We start from the raw sequence: 19,017 nt of genomic DNA on the forward strand, positions 1-19,017 counted from the left end.
ACCCGGGTCTCAGGGAAGTTCAGGGCTTGGCCCCAGGTCACAGCTGGAGCAGAGCTGCCCCACCCCCCCAACACTCAGGGCTGTCTCACTTCTTAGCTCATCCTCTTTTTGTTGGCTGATGTTGGGAGATCTCAACCCTGACTGTTTATTAGAATCACCCAAGGAGCTCAAATACAATTATAATGCCTGGACCCCATTCCAGATCACTTCATCAAAATGATGGGGAAGCTGGTCATCTGTAGTTTTTAAAACCTCCAAGGATGCTTCCAGGCATGAGAAATACTGCCCCATGTTGTGGAAGAGATCAGGGGGCGGCTGTCCAGCTTTGGGACCTTGGGCAGGCAGTGTATCCCTCTGAGACTGGTTCTTCATTTCCAGATTCTCAAACTCCCTGCCCTGCCCTGTGAGAACCCACTGAGGTCACCAGGGTGAGTGCGCTGATGGTTGGATTCCCTACACATCAGCAGGTAGAGTCACTACACACCTGATTCTGGTGGCCATGTGGGTGCAGCCCTTTGCAGGGGCCTTTGGCTCTGCAAGTTGCGTAAAGATGCCGGTAGTCTGGGATATTCAGCCCTGTGGTTCTACACTCCTTTCCTGGGCTGACGGGTGATCTGAGATCTCTTTAGCTGCCTCTTCCCAGCCCCACCAAATAGGCCTTTTCAGCTGCTTTAGAACTAAAGGGGCAAGCAGGGGTCACAGAGGCTGAGGGTGGTTCTAAGCCCCCAGCAGAAAAGGCAGAGATCATGGCAGATGTGGTCCAGCCCTCCTTTTCCTTCTCTGCCCTCTGGCCAGAGGACACACTGAGCTCTGGCCTAGTCTCTAGAATTGGAGTACACTCAGAGATGCTGCTTTCCTGAATGCTTTGTGGTCACCCTCATTTGTTTGGTAATATAGGGGTGTGCAATATTCTGGATGTGTAGATTTCCCATATAACTAAATATAACATGATCTTATAGTTTCAAAATATATTCAAACACACACACACACACACACACACACACATATATATATATATAAATCCTGTTGAAACACCTCTTAAATTTTACATATTTTGTGCACAACCTCCTTTTTTGGAACAAGGCATGCTAAACCTAATTTGATTTTTCCTGGGTGCTTTGATCTTTTCATAGCACCTGGTAAATGGCAGGTGCTCAAGAAATTTTGAAAGCTGGATGGGACACTGATTCAGGGTCACTGTCCTGAACATCTATCATCCTGGCTTTTTGAGGACAGATATCATGTCTTACTCATTTTCATATTTCCATTTTCAGCTGTTATAGCAAAGTCCCTAATTCATAAATGGTGTTCTCTGATATTCAAAAATGCTTATTGAACACACGAATAGGGTAGTTATGCTTTTATAGTACAAATGGTCCCCAAAGTAAAGTGCTTTTAAAATTCTATCTCTTCCTCCTCCATGACCATCAGCTGTCACTTACTCTTTCCACCATGTCATTGCCTTTCTGAAGCTTGCTGTGCCACAGATACCAATTACCTGCTTTTAACCTGGGCTGGAAACCAGATAAAGAAGATCAGCAACCATGTTTGCCTCAATCCTATGTTAAGAATCTTAGGATAAGGGTCTGAAGATGGCCTGAGCTCAACTCTGAAGCTTGTACTTTCTGTTGTCCTTTGAAACTTCTCACTTCTCTTGTTCTGGATTGCGCTGGATTTAACAGATATTTGAAGGAAGTTTCCTTCATCCTAAATCCATCCAACCATGGCATGGTGCTTTATCTCAACTACTTATACTTAGATCTCAGATTTGGTCTTACTAACATTGGGCTTACACATGGTTTTCTCCTTGTCAAAAGCACAGAACTGTAAAACATGCTAAGAAACAGATGGGCATCTAGGGCAGATAAGGAGAGATGACCCAGAGCAGCCTTGGTACAAGAAACCAGGATGGTTTCTGGGCCCATTCGCCCCAGGAGAAGACCACGGCACCAGCCCCTTACCTGTGGGGAGCACATCATTGGACACATCCCCTTTGTCTCCCTTGTCACCCTTCTGCCCTGCTGGGCCCTCGTTTCCAGGCAAGCCCAGCTCACCAGGGTCTCCCTTTTCCCCTGGAGTTCCTGTGGCTCCAGGTGGCCCTGAGGAACAAAAATGATTTATGAGCCTGTTGTGCAGGAAATTCTGGTATACTACTTTGTAATACTGTGCTTTAATGTTTTTAAAGTGAAGCAGCTTCAGAAACCAAATACATAACACTTCATAATCATTTTAGGACAGCAGCAAGGTATAAATTCATGAAAGAATATACTTCTAGGTCATTCTGTTGAATTTTTTTAGAGACATTTTGCTGGGCCAACAGGTTGGAGAGAGGAGTGAACCCCAAGAGGGACAGTCACAGTGAGAGCAGAAAGAAGGGGAAGCCTCATCAGAAATCTGCCCTTCCCACCCCAGCAGGGAGGGCTGAGCACTTGGAGGACTTTGTTAGGCCCTTGAACAGTGGATGTTGTCATCTGCATTATCTGGTGTATCCTTCACAATACTGGGGTTGTAGGCTGGTCAGTTTTCCTTACTCTCACTTGGTAGAAATTGGAAATAAGGCCTACAGGGTTCACAACTGAGGCTGCTAAGTGAGCAGCAAAAATCTTGATTCCATCTCCAACACCCTTTTCTTTGACATTTGGATGCAAAATCTTTTTAAGCAAAATAGCAAAACAGATCACACTGCTTTAGGACAAGCATTATGAGGGATGGAGATATTGTGAACAACAGGTAATGGACAAAATTTCTGTCTCTGCTCACAGGGAGACATCACTACAGGAACTACAGTCCTACGAGGAGTAGTCAAGATCACACAGTGACTCATCGCAGCATTGGAAAATGGGCAGCACAGCATTCTGATGCTGGGAGAAAGGAAACCAATCTCACACATCATGTGATGCCCCAACTCATAGCAGCTTCCACACAGCAGCTTCGCTGAGGTGAGGAGACAAAAAAGTAGAGTTTGGGGAGATAAAGGTGGCTGGGATTCATGGGACAGAATATGAGAGAGGAGGTCATTGTGTAGAAAGAGCTCTGGTGAACTTCAGAGGGGTTTCCTCAAGTCTTTGGCAGAGTAATAGTCTGTATAAGGTGAAAAGTCTACCAGGCAGGGAAAAGAATGAACAGAAAGCCGCTCACTATGTGGCTCTCAGAGCTTGAACAGGGAAGGGTCCTAATTCCCACCGGTCAAAGCAGAGGGATCTCAGAAAACGGCAGGCTGTGAGGTAGAGCCCTGGAAAGACTTGTGTTAGTAGCGGGGCTAAATTAGCCCACAGTCAAGGCTGCTGTGGACCTACCGTAACAAACCTTAAAAACACTGAGCCGTAAGCTTAACTGCCTGCCAGGATAGAATTCAAAATCTGAATCATTTAGTCAATGTAATGTAGCATATTAATAATTTAAGCAAGGAAAAAATTACATGATCATCTTGATGGATATAGAAAAGACATTTGATAAAATTCAACACCTATTTTGAATAAAAATTCTCGTCACACTAGGAATAGAAGGAAATGTCCTCAATATGAAAAAGGGAATTTATGAAAAGAACCTACAGCTAACATCATCTCTAGAGCTTCCCTGTTGACTCATATAGGAAAGAATTCTCCTGCCAATGTAGGAGACTCAGGTATGATCCCCAGGTCGGGAAGGAAGAGGACATGGCTACCCACTCCAGTATTCTCGCCATGGACAGAGGAGCCTGGTGGGCTAGAGTCCATCAGGTCACAAAAGGTGGGACATGACTGAGTGACTAAGCAACAACAACAACATTCCTAATAATGAAAGACTAAATGCTTTCCCCCTAAGATCAGGAGCAAGACAATGGTACCTATTCTTGTCACTTTAAATAAAGTACAATAAGGCAAAGAAAAAGAAACAGAGGCAAACAGATTGGGGAGGGATGAATTAAAACTGTCTTTATATATGATATGATTATTTATGTAGAAAATTTATTAAAAAGCTGCTAGAACTTATGGGCACCTAGGGATACTAAGAGGGAAAGTGATTGCTTACTATGTGCAAAGATATTGCCAAATATGGATGAATTAATATGATATCTGATTGCAGGCATCGTTTGTTCATTTTGACAAGAGCCTCCTGGAGATATCAGTCAACAGAGATATTTTTCAAAGGGGCAGAGATTTCAGGCAACAGAGAAGAGCCAGAGGCAAGTTTCAGTGAAAAACTTCAGTTTCTCTCAACCTCTATAACCAAGAGGCCTTAGGATTCATTGTTTTTCTAATTATGTGGCCAATCCCAAGCCTGCCTTAGGATTCATTGCTTTTTCTAATTATGTTGCCAGTCCCAAGCCCCTTCTTAAAGGTTTTGGCTGAGTTCCCCACCAGCTTGGCCAGTCCTCATTCCCTAACTGTCATTCTATGACATTGCAACTGTCCTCCCTCCAGATTTAAAACCAATTCTGATCCCCACCCCCAACTTCCTACCAGCTACACAGGATTCCTATATGACCATCCCAAGAGAATCATAGAATTTCAGATAGGAAGGCACCTTAGAGGTCATTTAGATTAACCTCCCATCCAACCCTGAACACCTCTCGACTCCCACCTGACTGGCTCTTCTCAAGCCCTTGCAGCAATGGGGAGGTTATTATTAATAAATTGTGTCACACCACAGATGGCGCTGCCATCCTAGCCCATTATTCCCTAAAATGTGCAACTGGCACTCCTAGCACCTTTTCTCTATGCCAAGGGGGTGATAAGCTCTTTTAGATTCAAGGGAGCCTACACAGACCATCCCAAGGAAGACAGCAGTGTATGAAAGAACCTGAAAGTGTTGATCACATTAAAAAATGCAACAAACAGGGAAACATTTGCTCAATTTCTGCCAATGGAATTGCTGGGGACACGGTGGAAGAGCATGTGAAGAAGAGCAAGGGAAGCCCCTGCATTGTAGCTACTGGAGGCTCTGCCGTGGAGTCAGTCACATGGTTAAGGCAGGTCCCACAATGCATCTCTCACACCACGCTGAGATCCCATGGCTGGGGGTCACCTCTGCCCACAGTTATCAGGACATCTTTCTGGAAAGAGGCTCACTCACTGAAAAGCCCTTAATCAGGGACCTCTGCACGAGCGGACGTTCTTTTGTCAGTATTTTAAATAGGCAATTTGGCACATTATCTGAAGGACACAAAAGATGAGAACGTTGCCATAGAGTCCAGCCAGCACAATGCACCAGAAGATAACTGACACCTCCGAAAGGTGTCGTGTGACTCACATTCAGCAGCGCTCAGGGAAATGGTATCTTCTAGTTACTTGAGGGTTTTCTTTTTCAAGCATTTATTCTAGTCACAAAGAGCCTTTGGCATCATCATTCGATTTCCTCTTCTTTTATTCCTTCCTTTTATGCATTTTTCCCCTTTCTCAAAAAGGCCAGGTGTGAAACAGGAGAACATTCTCACAGCTGGCATAATGCTCAGTGGCTGGTGCCTATTGCTCAGGATATTAAGGACTTTGCTCATGGGTGTATTTTGGCGCTCAGCTGCGTGTGTGCATGATCACTTTCTTCAAGAAAGGGGAGGGGATGTTTTGTCTATGCCGTCTTTGCCACCTCCCCAAAGTTGTCCCTCTTCTTGGTTGGTGCAACCACCTTGGCCGTGCCTGGCCGTGGCATGCAGAAGCACACCACCACCTCATCACGTTCGCTGGCAGAGGTGGCGGATGTGGCACTGTCTGCCTTCCCCGACTTGGCTACGGGCAGGGACACTGTTAAACTCTGAGTGGCCTGGACCAGGGCAGTGTCTGTCCCATGACTGCTGGCAGGCTCGGAGTCAGCACATTCTGCTGCAGAAGAAAGGCCAGACTCTGCTCGCCTTGCTCGGGTGCTGGGTGTGGCTTTCTGCTGTTTTCCTTTCTCGTCGCCAGTGCCCACTCAAAACAAGTCATTTTCCCAGCTTTAGAGTCTGGGGTTGTGTGATCAACTGGGGTCAACGCCACCTTCATTGCAGGGGGTAAAGGAGGACATCTTATTTTTGGCAGCGCCATCTGTCACCCACTGAGGTGGAGGAGATGGGAGCTGAGGGTATTATGCAAAACCCAGACCCAAGGCTGGGATGAATAAGGAGGAGGATGTTTATTTCTGTTTTTGTGGGGACTCAATTTTTAGAGAAAACACTGAAGCATTAACTCTTGAGTGAGAAAGTGAGAGGCAGATGGAAAGAAAGAAAATGCTTGGTTTTGAGGCATAGCATGTCAAACTTCGGAAAAGACACTGTTTGCAAAAATGTTCAATTCTCTCTAAATCTAAGTTGATGGTTTCAAATAAATGTAGGCATTTCCACTCAGATTTCCTTCCCCACCCTTTGAAACAACACTACCACCTAATATCTAAAACTAATGCAGCACTTGCTCTGTGTCAGACCCTATTCTAAGCACTTTATATATATAAATTTAATCTTCCTAAAAACACTATTACTATTCTCATTTTCCAGTTAAGGAAACAGGGCGATTAAGTAACTTGCCCAGGTGCACACAGCTAGTAAGCAGACGAGCTGGGATCCAAACCAAGACTTCAAGCTCTGACTCTGGCCTATTCCACTCTTGTTCTTAGCTTTCCTAAGATCAGAAGGTGAGGGTTAGCTTCATATTTCAATATCCTGGAAACAACCGTTAGTCTGGAGCTCTAAACTCTGGTCTCATTAGGTTGGTCTTCTCAAGAGCCCGCAGTGGCTCCCGGCTGCCTCCTGCAGACACAGAGCTGAAACCCCTGCTCCCTCCCCACCGCACCATCCTCACCTGGGGCCCTTCTCATAGGCAGGGCCAGCCTCCCTAACAGTGCCTCCAAGTAGGGCCTTTTCCTTCTCTCCTTGCAGTGCCCTCCCCATTTCCCCTCTATTTATTTCCAAGGTGTGGATCACACGTCTCTCTCTTGTCCTTTACACTTAGCTCCACGGTACAACCCATCCTCTATACAGGATCCTATTTGTCCATTATCTTCACAATTAAGTTCAGATTTTTCTTCTGGCAGCATTCCCTGCTGTACAGAATAAAGCACCATCATATCAGAATAACCAGTTACAGAATTCATGCTGTATATAAACTCTATCTTCTCTTTCAACAGGACTGCAAGCCCTTATGGACACAAACTATGTCCTACTGTCCTCATTCCTTCCTTCTTCACTCATCAGTTCTTTACTGAGCCGTAGCTGGGGCTGGCAGAGAGCTGTGGCAAATAACAGGACACACAAGGCACAGTCTCTCCTTCACAGACAAACACTGGAGCAGACTGTTTCAAAACCGGAAGCCATGTTAGAGTTGTTGGGAGCCCGGCTCCTCGGTGTACAGGTGAGGAGACCCAGGCCCTCGAAGCCAGGCAGAGTTCACGGCAGGTGCTCCCCGAATGCCTTTCCTGGCTCCCTTCTGCTTGCAGAGCAGGGGTAATTCTTTCCGCCTGACACGTGGGTTCTTGATGAACTGTGCATCCAGCCTGTGTCCTATGGGCTTCTCTGAAGGGCTGGTGTCTTCCCACCCTCCTGGTGAGACTCAGAATGAGGCTCAGCAGCATCCTTAGACAATTAATAGCACTAGCTCCCAGGGCCCGGGCTTCCTTCCCCCTGCTCCTGCTTCGTAGCACCTCGGGTAATGCCTCTTGGACTCAACCCCCTCCAGCCTGGAAGTGTTCGGTGCTGTCGTGTTTAAGAGCAGGGGTCCAGGAGCCAAGGCCTGGAGTCAAGCCTGCCTCTTACGCTTATTAGCTTTTGGACGCTGGGCATGTTATGTCCACTATGATTGCCCGCCTTCACTGGGTGCACCAGGCTCTGGAGCCTGGTTCTCACGGACCTCACGTTCTCCCTAGGCGGCCAGACCATCAGCACATCAGCGAGCAACACGAGCAGAGGAGTTCAGGGAGGGATCTATGCTTCGGAGGAGAGCAGGGGATGTTACTGAGCTGGTGAGGCAGGGGTGGGAGGGGGTGAGGGGGGTCCAGACACGGAGGTCAGGGGCGATCTTGAAGAGGAGGAGGAGGTATCAGCTGCAATTGCTCCAGGGGAGGGATGGGCCGGGGCAGTGGTGCACAGGCCCTGCCAGAGGGCCCGGGCCTGTTTGGAAAATGGAAAGATGAGACTTCTTCATCTGGGAAAAATAAGGCTCGCAAACATCCCCATCTCCTGGGGCTGTTGTGAAGACTCAGTGAGGTAAATGTAGAGAGGATTTGGTAGAGTGCCTGACAGTGAATGTCAGCTGTTAATATATACCATTGTTCAGAGACCACTGCTAGAGTGCACAGCCTGCTGCTGCTGCTAAGTCGCTTCGGTCTTGTCCAATTCTGTGCGACCCATAGACGTGCACAGTCTAACCCAGTCCTATCTCTGCGGAACACGGGCTCTTTAGCCTGTTTTTGGAAACAGCACTTGTTCCCTCTTTCTGGAAGGCATGCCCACTCTTCCCCTCTCCCAACCCTGCCTGCCAAACCACTAAAGATCCTGGAGCTCTCTGCTGACGTGATGGCCCCTCCTTCTCCATGGCTATGACCCTGGCCCTGAGGGTCACATCCTGCATGTGGCTGGCAGAGAGACCCAGACCACCATGCAGAAGGCTCTGGAAGGGCCTGGCCCCCGCCTCCCACCTCACATGGCTGTATGCCGCCTCCCCCAGCTGCCCTAGCAGGGCCTTGGCAGGTGTGTGCACCCCACTTGGGCCACCGTCTGCCTTGCTCTTATTCCTCAGGTCTGACCTCCGACATGACCTCTTGACCCCCTTTCTCTGCCCCGCTTATAGCACACTGTTCTTTCCTTTCTGCTCCTCACCCTGTGATTACAGATGCATCTGACTGTGGACTTTACGTCCGCCTCCCCACCAAGGACAGTAAGTTCCACGATACAATAGGGGCTGCATCTATTTTGTTTCCGCACCAGCACTGGGAACTCTCTCAATAAACGCCTGCTGAGGAATGCTCCCACCCTCTCCTAGGGCTCCTCCTGCTGCTCAGCCTGTCCTTGGCCTCCTTTGCTGGCTCCTCCCTCCTACTTGGTCACTAGATACTGCTGCTCCACCTGGATGGGCCCAGGCTCTCCTCTTGGGTGGCTCCCTCCCGAAGGGGCTGGGCCCATGGCCCCAAAGCCCATCTCCTCGGGTGACTCCCTAAGGTACACCTCGAGCCCCAGGGTTTCCTCTGACTGCAGACCGGCATCTTCAAGGCCCTCTGACACCTCCTCCTGGACATTTCAAGGCGTTTCAAACTGAGCAAATCCCATGCTAGGACCTAAGTCGGTCCAGGGCTCTCTCCACCTTAGGGAAGGGTGGTCATGCAGGAGGAAGATCTTGGAGTCAGCCTTGGTACTTCCCTCCCCCTTCCTACTTATATTTGCCTTCCCCAAGTACTGTTGATTTTACCCCCAAAACATCACTCAGCTCATCAAGCTTTGCACATCCCACCTGCATCCCTTCTGCCTGCCTGCTGCGTAGCCTCTTCACTGTCTCCCTGTCTTGGCTCCCATGCTTGCTCGAGTTTGTCCTCCCCCAGTGGGGGTATCACAGAAAGGTAGATCTGATCATGTCCCTCTCCTCCTCAAAACCCCTCTGTGGCTTCTCTTGGCTCCCAGAACAAAGCCAGTTCCTCTCTGTGGCCCTGCCAGCTCTGGCCCTTCCTCCCACTCCCTGCAATTACACTGGTCTCTGGGTGGGAATGAGAATGCATCCTGGGCCCAGGAAGGGAGCAGGGGAGGGCATTCACAGCCCCTGGGCTTTGGCAGGGTGGCGGGGACAGCAGAGCCCTTGGTTTCTAGTCAGATGGTCCAGGCTAGAGTCTGAGCTGGTTGAGGCCTGAGCCATGCTCCCAACAGCCCGTCCTTGGACACAGGGTTTTCACAGCCTCCTCCCTTCCCTCCTGCAGCCTCCCTTGTGTGGCTGCCCAGGGAGGTATGCAGGGCAAGGGGCCGAGTACAAACCCTGGTTCTTAAAATGCCCAGGGCTAACCTGATTTGGCTGAGTTACCTCTCTGGTGTCAATTTGACCACATTCACCTCTCATCCCCTCTGTCCAGCTACCCTGGCCAGGGCAGGAACTGACCCTTGAACAAACTTGGGGTATCAGTACAGACACTCTTTCCTCTTCCATCTGTCTGTTTGCATCAGAGCAAGCAGAGGAGCGGACATCAGTTCCCAGGAACACTGCTTCTCCCAGGCAGCCTGGACATACACCGTCATCAGGGTTGGACCAAAAGGAGGCCCTTATAGCCTCAGAACACAGCAGCTTCCAGGCAACACTTAACCAGCTTTGCATTCAGAGATGCAGCACTTTCCCCCACTGCACCAGTGTTGGCTCATCCAACATGCTATGAGGGAGACAAAACAACCAAGGGATTTAATTAGAAAAGCTGTGCCTAAATACCCATTTTTCCTCTTTTTCCATTGGCTCCTTTTTCGCCTTTTGGGCCCTGGGGACCAGGCTGTCCGTTTGATCCGTTGTGTCCTGGTAATCCACTGACTCCGGGAGGCCCTGCATCAAAACACGGGAAACGGGAACACTGAAAAAATTTTTCACTGAAGTTAATTTCCTTTAGCCAGTGAGACTGGGCAGGCATCAAGACCTCTCCCAGAGCTTCTCCTGCTTCTTCCTTTCCTTCCCCACCACCACCCAAAGCAGTGTCAGGTAGGGAATGGTGATGGCAGGCTCTCAAGTGGAAGGGGGCCGGAGAGCTGGTGACTCGGGCAGAGAGAAGGGGGAGGGGGGACACAGAAGTAGTCAAGGCTGCCTCCGGACTCTTCCCCCCTCCCTGCCTCAGTCCCTTCTGAGGGATCCTGGGGAGCCAGCCACCCACATCCTCCCTGCAAACTCAGAATATCTATAGGTTCTTACCTGCTGGGCCAGGTGGTCCTACAACAGAAGAAAAATTTAGATGATAAACCACAGATAGAAGTAAGCTAAGTTAACTTCCGAACTCAAAGAACAAAGAGCATCTTCCCCCTCTTAAAACATATTGATCATCTATGAGCCCTAAGGAATTGCCCTGTGCCTTTTATTTAGAACTCAGTATATTTGCCCAAAGAGCCTTAAAAACAATTAGACAAATACCCGTAGCCCAGTCAAACCCACTTTTGCTCAAGTTCTAGTGGACTAAGAATAATTTCTAAGGGGCTTCACCATAGACTCCAAAGTCAACTTAATTACATGAGGTTTGGTGATCATGTGGGTGGGCCGGCAGCAGTTTGTGTGCAGCTAGGTGTCAGGAAGTGCTGCATTTGCAGGGCTGAGCCAGCTGTCCTGGGAGCAGCCCTGAATGCACTCATCCAGACAGCCTGTCTCCTCTGGGCCACCCAGGGGAGTTGAGAGCAAAAGCTGGTTTGCTGGGTTTCTATTTTGTTGCACAAAATTGCCTGAGAAAACCTGAGGGCTCAGATCAGGTAACAAATACCTTTCTTCATTTGTAATCACCCTAAAAAGGATCTAAGGTGTTCGGGTGAATCATTTACACATAATCTAACACAATAAATTGTTCCACAAACAGTTTTAGTGTCAATTATTCCACTTAATAAGCACTCATACAGACCAGTCAGGTTGCAACATGAACAGCTGAGGGTCTTTGTTTCTCTGACCACATAAACAGTCACCAATATTGGAGTGGGTGTGTGCAGGCTCAGTTGCTTCAGTCGTGTCCGATTCTTTACAACCCTATGAACTGTAGCCCACCAGGCTACTCCATCCATGGAATTCTCCAGGCAAGAATACTGGAGTAGGTTGCCATGCCCTTCTCCAATTGGAGTGAGAAGGTCTGTCTAAAGATCCAAGTCCTGTGACTTTTCAGAAAACCACCATTTACGAAGCACTTACTGTGTGCACCAAAATCTACCCATAGAAACCCTGGGACTTCCCTGGTGGTCCAGTGGTTAAGAATCCACCTAATAATGCAGGGGACATAGGTTCAATCCCTGGTCTGGGAAGATCCCACATTCCTCAGTGCAGCTAAGCCTTTGCACTGCAACTACTGAGCCTACACACCCTGGAGCCCATGTCCTACAACAGAGAAGCCACTGCAAGGAGAAGCCCATGAACCAGCCGGCAGTGAAGAGTAGCTCCGGCTTGCAGCAACTAGAGAAAGCCAGCGTATATCAATGAAGACTCAGTGCAGCCAAAAATATTAATAAAATAATAATAATAAAGAAATCTTGGTCCTTGAATCTGTCATGTTTACAATCGAACTGAGTTAGGTGAATACTCTGAAACCACAGCGAGATATGAGGGAGCAACAGAGAAGCAACCACAGAGGTGCTGGGACAGTCTGGGCAAAGGGCAGTCTGAGCAGGACTTCAGAGAGGGTAAGCCTTCACTTGTAGCTCTGAAGGCCCAGGGGGCCTGAGACAGCTGCCGGGCTGAGGTATGGGCACCCCTGCACGAGACCAACTGGAGCAAAGCTCCAGGGGTGAGAGAGAGAAGGGAAACTGGCCCAGCTGGAATGTGTGGTGATGAGGCCGGGGTACTTGGCGGAGGGATATGGCGCAGCAACGCTTGAAGGCCTGGTGGCGGGGCATAGGCAGTATCTGCAAGGCAGCGCGGAGCCGTAGTAGAGTTTTAAGAAGGGAAGATGACACTGAAATCTGCGCGCTTGTGATCCTTTCTGTAGATGGAAATAGAATACAACTAGGGAGAAGGAAATGGCAACCCACTCCAGTGTTCTTGCCTGGAGAATCCCAGGGACGGGGGAGCCTGTTGGGCTGCCGTCTATGGGGTCGCACAGAGTCGGACACGACTGAAGCGACTTAGCAGCAGCAGCAGGGAATGAGATGAGAGAGAGAGAAAGAGGCGGGGGTGGGGGTGGGGAGGAGAAAATATTCAGAGGATGTTTGTAGTTCAAACTTGGGACAAGGTTGAAGATAAATGTGGTTGGTGGCTGTAGCGTTGTAGAGGGAGCTAGAAATGCGAGAGGTATTTTCAGCAGAAGAACGGGCAGGACTCCTTGTCTGGTTGGAGGCAAAACAGAAGGCCTCTCAGATGATTCGGTGCCTGGAAGTATCCAGTCCTATTTGAAAGACATGAAAACCTTCAAAAGAGCAAGTGTTTGACAGTATGCTTTATATATATATATATAGTCCTATGTTGCGCAAAAATGATTTGCTGAAAATGACACGGCATTTTCTAGGATCAGGGTAGCCTGTAGTCACACCACAAGATGGCGCCACAAACGCCCTTGTAAGGACGCAATGTGGACTTTGCATAGCTGCCAGAAAGAAATCAATCCACAGTCAATCCAGATTGCCGATAGAGCCAAATTCCGATGTGCAGGTTGGTAGAAAAAAAGTGAACAAGCAAGAATCAACTGTATATAGTAGGTTGCAAGAGTTCTCGGGACAGTCCGTTTCCATGCAATGGAGTATTCGAGAGAGGTCCTGGCCGGAGCTGTACACTTAGGGCACATTAGTTAGGGCCAAGGATGTTGCTATGATGAGGTGCTTAGATTAGGGTTTACTGACCCTGACCCGACGTCCTTGACATCCTACGGCTACAGTTCTTAGTCACTTGAGGCCTAGAGTCAACTAGAACGCTTGTAAAGATGCAGACACCTGGGACCAGTCTGGAGATTCTGATCCAGTTTGAATTAGCATGAGGCCCGGGAACCTGCATTTTTACCAAGCACCACAAGTTACTGGAGTGCAGATGGTCCTGGGTCCCCTGGACCTGATGTGAAAGTTCTCTGGGAAAAGAATCAGTCATTGTCCTTACAGGGGTTCCTGACCCTAGAAAGACTGGGAGATACTACCCTTGAGGTAAGAGTGAAATATCTGAGCCAAATCTGGGGATGCAGAGAGGGGGACACACCCTACCTGGAGGGAGGCAGGAGACAGAAGCAGCACCAGGAAAGAGAGAGAGAGTGCTCTGGAGATGGAAGAGCGAGGCCAGCCCAGCAGGCCTCATGCATGCGTGCAAACTCAGTTGTGTCTGACTCTGTGACCTCAAGGACTGTAGCCTGCCAGGCTTCTCTGTACATGGGACTTTTTGGGCAAGAATCCTGGAGTGGGTTGCCATTTCCATCTCCAGGGGATGATCCTGGCCCAGGGGTCGAACCCAACATCTCCTGCATCCCCTACATTGGCAGGCAGATTCTTTAACACTGCACCACCTGTGAAGTCCACGCTCAGGCCTTGAAACTAGAAAATTTCAGAAAAGAAAGGATAACAGTTTCAAAGAGCTCAGGAGCAGAGTGATGTAGACTGTCCTAGGGTCCCCAGGATACCAACAGAGCTGCTCATGGCCCCTCACACCCAGAAGCAGCCCCAAATATGAGTCATTATAATAATGTCAGATGTCAAATAACATGTGCCAACTAGCCACTAGAAAACTGTCTTGCGGGATGTTTTCTCAGCTCCTGACCCTTGTCCCCTTCTGGAATAACAGACCCTCTAGGAACACGTGTAGGCAGTCACATTCATATTAAGGCGGTACGCAGAGCTGTTCCCTGGGCCTGCCACCAGTGCCCTTATACAAGGTTCCATGCTAAGAAGGGGGCTTCCCACTTGGGTTGGACTGGCTACAGCTTTGAGGCCTCAGCTCCCACCCTCTGTGTGCTGGTCTACCCTCTACAACTGGCCCTGCTGCCAGCTATTCTGCCAGTCCCAGGGCACCTGATGTGGAAAAATATGTATCTTTCCCCACATGCCCCATTAAAGTGGAGCTTTGGTCTAATCTCTTTTATTTGGTGCATTTCAATTTTGGATTATGGCCATGAAAACCTTAAAAATGAGAAGAGTTGGATATTATTTCAAGTGCCAACTCCAATCAGTTAGGACAACTTTCTGCAATACCACAAAAGAATGACCTGGGACCTGAGGCCATGCTAGGTAGCAACAGTGGTCCACGACTGATGCCTGGGTATAGGATAAGAAGAGTTATCACAGACTTGGAGTCATGTCTCTGCAAGGAGAATGGGCACTGTGGATCTGAAGCACCTTGGTCCCAACAAGCAGTTCAGCAATATGATGATTTAGAGATTTTCCAATAAGCCTATATGTGGAGGCCACTGGAAGTGAAGAATTACCCAAGACCTGCCTTCTTCACGATAGCCTGCTCTTCCAGAAGACACACTTCTGGGGTCCCAAGGAAACCTGGGATCAGGGGTAAGATGCATCCAGAAAACCATATGTCATTTGACAAACTCTGCATTAGCAAAATCCTAAAGCCTGACTACTCTGGCTTGTGAACTGCCCTCACTATTCACCTGAGATGTCACAGGCTGCACAAAACTCCACGGCATCTGTCCTTGTCCCCAGAGCAACCACAGCTGAGTCCTGGGAAAGGAAGAGGAAGGGACTTTCCTGGTCACAGCTGGACTAGCCTCAAGTCACAAGCACCTGCTTTTTCAAAGATGACTCCAGTGAAGGGCTAGATCTTGTTCTCAGGCCCAAACCCAGGGTCTGTCCTGGCAACCCTGCCTGAAGGTGTCATCTGGGAGCCTTGTAACCTTGTAACCTCTGGACTGCTGCTCTCTGCCTCTCCCCCTGAAGCTCCCCAGTTCGGTCCTGGGTCCTCTTACCTCTCTGCCCCCAGTACAGGCACCTTGGCCTATCCCTGGGTGCCTCCTTGCCTTGTAAAAAAGTACATACAACTTGTACTTTTCACACCTAAGTTTTAATTGAAGAGCTTTCTGTGTAAAAGAAGACCCAATTTCAAGCTGTCATGAAAAAAGGAACTGGCTTTTGAAAAGCATTTTTAGGTGCCAAAGAATAACCTCCTCAACCCATCTCCAGCACAGATGCAATCCTGTCAATCTCCCCTAAGTGGTCTCAATAGCTCTGGCCCACATTCACTGAACAGCCTGGCTCTCATTCTATCACTATAAAAATCAAAAAGGAAGAGGCTTTTCCTGTGCCTCTCAACAGCGCTTTTGTGCCTGTAATTCAATCCATTTGAGCATTTCTCTAGCGCTCATTACTGTCACATGCAGCAACGCTGAAAAGGGACTCCCAGAGACTGTTAGAAAGGTGCTTAAGCCACAAGGGTTTCAGAATAAAGGACTAAGCTGTTCTGAAGATATTTAATTTTCTGTAAGGGCTGAAATGTGACTTGAGTAATAACTCAATTAGCATTTTCTAAGAAGCTACAGGATTACAGCTTTTCTCTCAGGTTAAACTAAGCCAAGAGTCAGGTTTGGACTCAGAGTTCCCCAGGAAGCATCTTTCTTGCTAGCCCACCACTCCCATTAATCACTTACAAAAGTCAGATTTAGTCACTCTACAAATGCGACCAGAGCTCCTAATGCCTGGCAGGTACTGAGAGGTCCTGGGGAGAATGTTGCAGCATAGGTTTCTTCCAAGTCCATGCACACTGTGCAGGGGTTCTCAGCCTTCCCCAGTGCAGCCCTGTGAAGTGACCAGGACCTCCTCAGAGCCTGGAGCCTAAGACTGAGGAGACCCAACACAAGCTCCAGCTGGCTTCAAAGTCTTGTGGTTATCTTTAGAGTCCATGAGAGCTGTGCATTTATTCCATAATAGAATTTTTTTTCAATTGAAGAATAGTTGGCATACAAATTATATTAGTATCAGGTGTAGTACATCATGATTCAACATTAATATATATTACAAACTGATCACCACAAGTCTAGTAATCTTTCACAATACAAAGTTACTGTGATAATATTGACTATATTCCTTATGCTGGACACTACACTCCCATGACTCATCTATTTTATAACTGGACATCTATACCCCTTAATCTCCCTCACTTATTTCATTTATCCCCTAACCCCTCCCTCTTGTCTCCTCTGGCAACCACCTGTTTGTGTCTGTGAGCCTGTTTCTGTCTTATTATGCTTGTTCACTGGTTTTGTGTTCTAGATTCCATATGTAAGTGAAATCATACATTTGTCTTTCTCTGTCAGACTTATGTCACTTAGCATATTACCCTCAAGGTCCATCCATTTTGCTTCGAATTTCATTCTTTTTTAATGACTGAGTAGTATTCTATTGTGTGTATTTCTACCATACCTTCTTTATCCATTCGTGTATCATGGGCACTTAGGTTTTCATATCTTGGCTATTGTAAATAATGCTGCAGTGAAGACAGGGGTGCATATATCTTTTCTAATTAGTTTCTTATTTTTTTCAGATAAATACCCAGAAGTGGAATTGCTGGATCATATGCTACTTCTATTTTTAATTTTTTAAGGAACCTCCATACTGTTTTCCATAGTAGCTGCACCAATTTACATTCCTACCAACAGTGCATAAGAGTTCCCTTTTCCACATCTCCTTGACACTTATTTTTAGTTGTCTTTTTGATAACAGCCATTCTAACATGAATGAGGTGATATCTCATTGTGGTTTTAAATTGCATTTTCTTGATGATTAGTGAAAATGAGCATCTCTTCATGTGTCTGTTGGTCATCTGTATGTCTTCCTTGGAAAAATGTCTATTCATGTCCTCTATCCATTTTTTAATTAAATACATTTTTATATTGTGTTCCTTATATATTCAATATTTTGGATATTAACTACTTATCAGATAAATCGGTTGCAAATATATTCTCCCATTTGCTTGGTTTGCTTTTCCGTTGATGTTTCCTTTGCTGTGCAAAAGATTTTTAATTTTTTATAGTCCCATTTTTTTATTTTTTCTTTTGTTGCTTGTACCTGAGGACACAGAGCCAAAACTTATTGCTAAGACTGATGTCAAAGAGTATATTTCTTGTTTTCTTCTAGGAGTTTTATGGATTCAAATCTTATATTTAAGCAATTATTCTGTTTTGAGCTTATTTTTGCAGATGGTGATCCAGTGTCATTCTTTTGCATGTGGCAATCCACTTCCCCAACACAACTGAGCGACTTCACTTTCACTTTTCACTTTCATGCATTGGAGAAGGAAATGGCAACCCACTCCAGTGTTCTTGCCCGGAGAATCCCAGGGACAGAGGAGCCTGGTGGGCTGCTGTTTATGGGGTTGCACAGAGTCGGACCCGACTGAAGTGACTTAGCGACTTAGCAACACCATTTTATTGAAGAGACTGTTTTTTTCCACTGTCTGTTATTGGCTCCCTTGTCATAATAAATTAATTGATGATAGAAGCATCTATTCTGTTCCATTGATCTATATGTTTGTTTTTGTGCCAATACCATACAGTTTTGATTCACTGTGTTGTACAGGAGAAAGTAACAACACTGTAAATCAACTATACTCCAATTTTTTTTTTAAAGAACCATACAGTTTTGATTACTATCTTTGCAATACTGTTTGAAATGAGGAAGTCTGAAGTTCTTTGTTCACCTTTCTTAAGATTGCTTTGGCTATGTGGGGTCTTTTGTGGTTTCATACAAATTTTAGGGTTATTTCAGTTCTGTGAAAAATAACATTAGCATTTTGATAAGGATTTTATTGATTCTGTAGATTGCTTTGAGTAGTATAGTCATTTTAACAATCTTAATTCTTCCAGGTCGTGAATACAATACATCTTTCCATCTGTTTGTGTCACCCTCAGTTTCTTTTATCAGTGCCTTGAAGAAAAGCTACCCAGACAACCCAGATCAACCCAGACAGCATATTAAAAAGCAGAGACATTACTTTGCCAACAAAGGTCCATCTATTCAAAGCTATGGTTTTTCCAGTAGTCATGTATGGATGCGAGAGTTGGACTATAAAGAAAGCTGAGCACCAAAGAATTGATGCTTTTAAACTGTGGTGCTGGAGAAGACTCTTGAGAGTCCCTTGGACTGCAAGGAGATCCAACCAGTCCATTCTAAAGGAAATCAGTCCTAAATATTCATTGGAAGGACTGATGCTAAAGCTGAAACTCTAATACTTTGGCCACCTGATGTGAAGAACTGACTCTTTGGAAAAGACCCTGATGCTGGGAAAGATTGAAGGTGGGAGGAGAAGGGGACAACAGAGGATGAGATGGTTAGATGGCATCACCAATTCAATGGACATGAGTTTGATTAAACTCTGGGAGTTGGCTGCAGTTCATGGGGTCACAAAGAGTCAGACACTACTGAGCAACTGAACTGAATTGAAATGTAGTTTTCTGAGTTGTTTTTGTTGTTCAGTTGCCATGTCCGACTCTTTTGTGACCCCATGGACTGTA

General features: G+C 47.0%; 1 protein-coding gene across 2 annotated transcripts in view; it reads right to left on the minus strand.

Moving 5' to 3' along the window:
* GLDN (gliomedin) overlaps positions 1-19,017 on the minus strand; it is a 58,307-nt gene that overhangs the window by 10,789 nt on the left and 28,501 nt on the right. The window contains exons 3-5 of one of the 2 annotated variants that reach the window (XM_069597895.1): positions 10,812-10,829; positions 10,344-10,451; positions 1,962-2,099 (exon numbers count right to left, since the gene is read on the minus strand). In XM_069597895.1, the coding sequence (XP_069453996.1) occupies positions 1,962-2,099; positions 10,344-10,451; positions 10,812-10,829 (264 nt within the window). The remainder of the gene's footprint in view (positions 1-1,961; positions 2,100-10,343; positions 10,452-10,811; positions 10,830-19,017) is intronic. The other variant, XM_069597897.1, reaches the window with a different exon arrangement.

Source organism: Ovis canadensis, chromosome 7 (genome assembly GCF_042477335.2).
Source record: "Ovis canadensis isolate MfBH-ARS-UI-01 breed Bighorn chromosome 7, ARS-UI_OviCan_v2, whole genome shotgun sequence".
In the NCBI taxonomy this organism is placed as follows: Eukaryota; Metazoa; Chordata; class Mammalia; order Artiodactyla; family Bovidae; genus Ovis; species Ovis canadensis.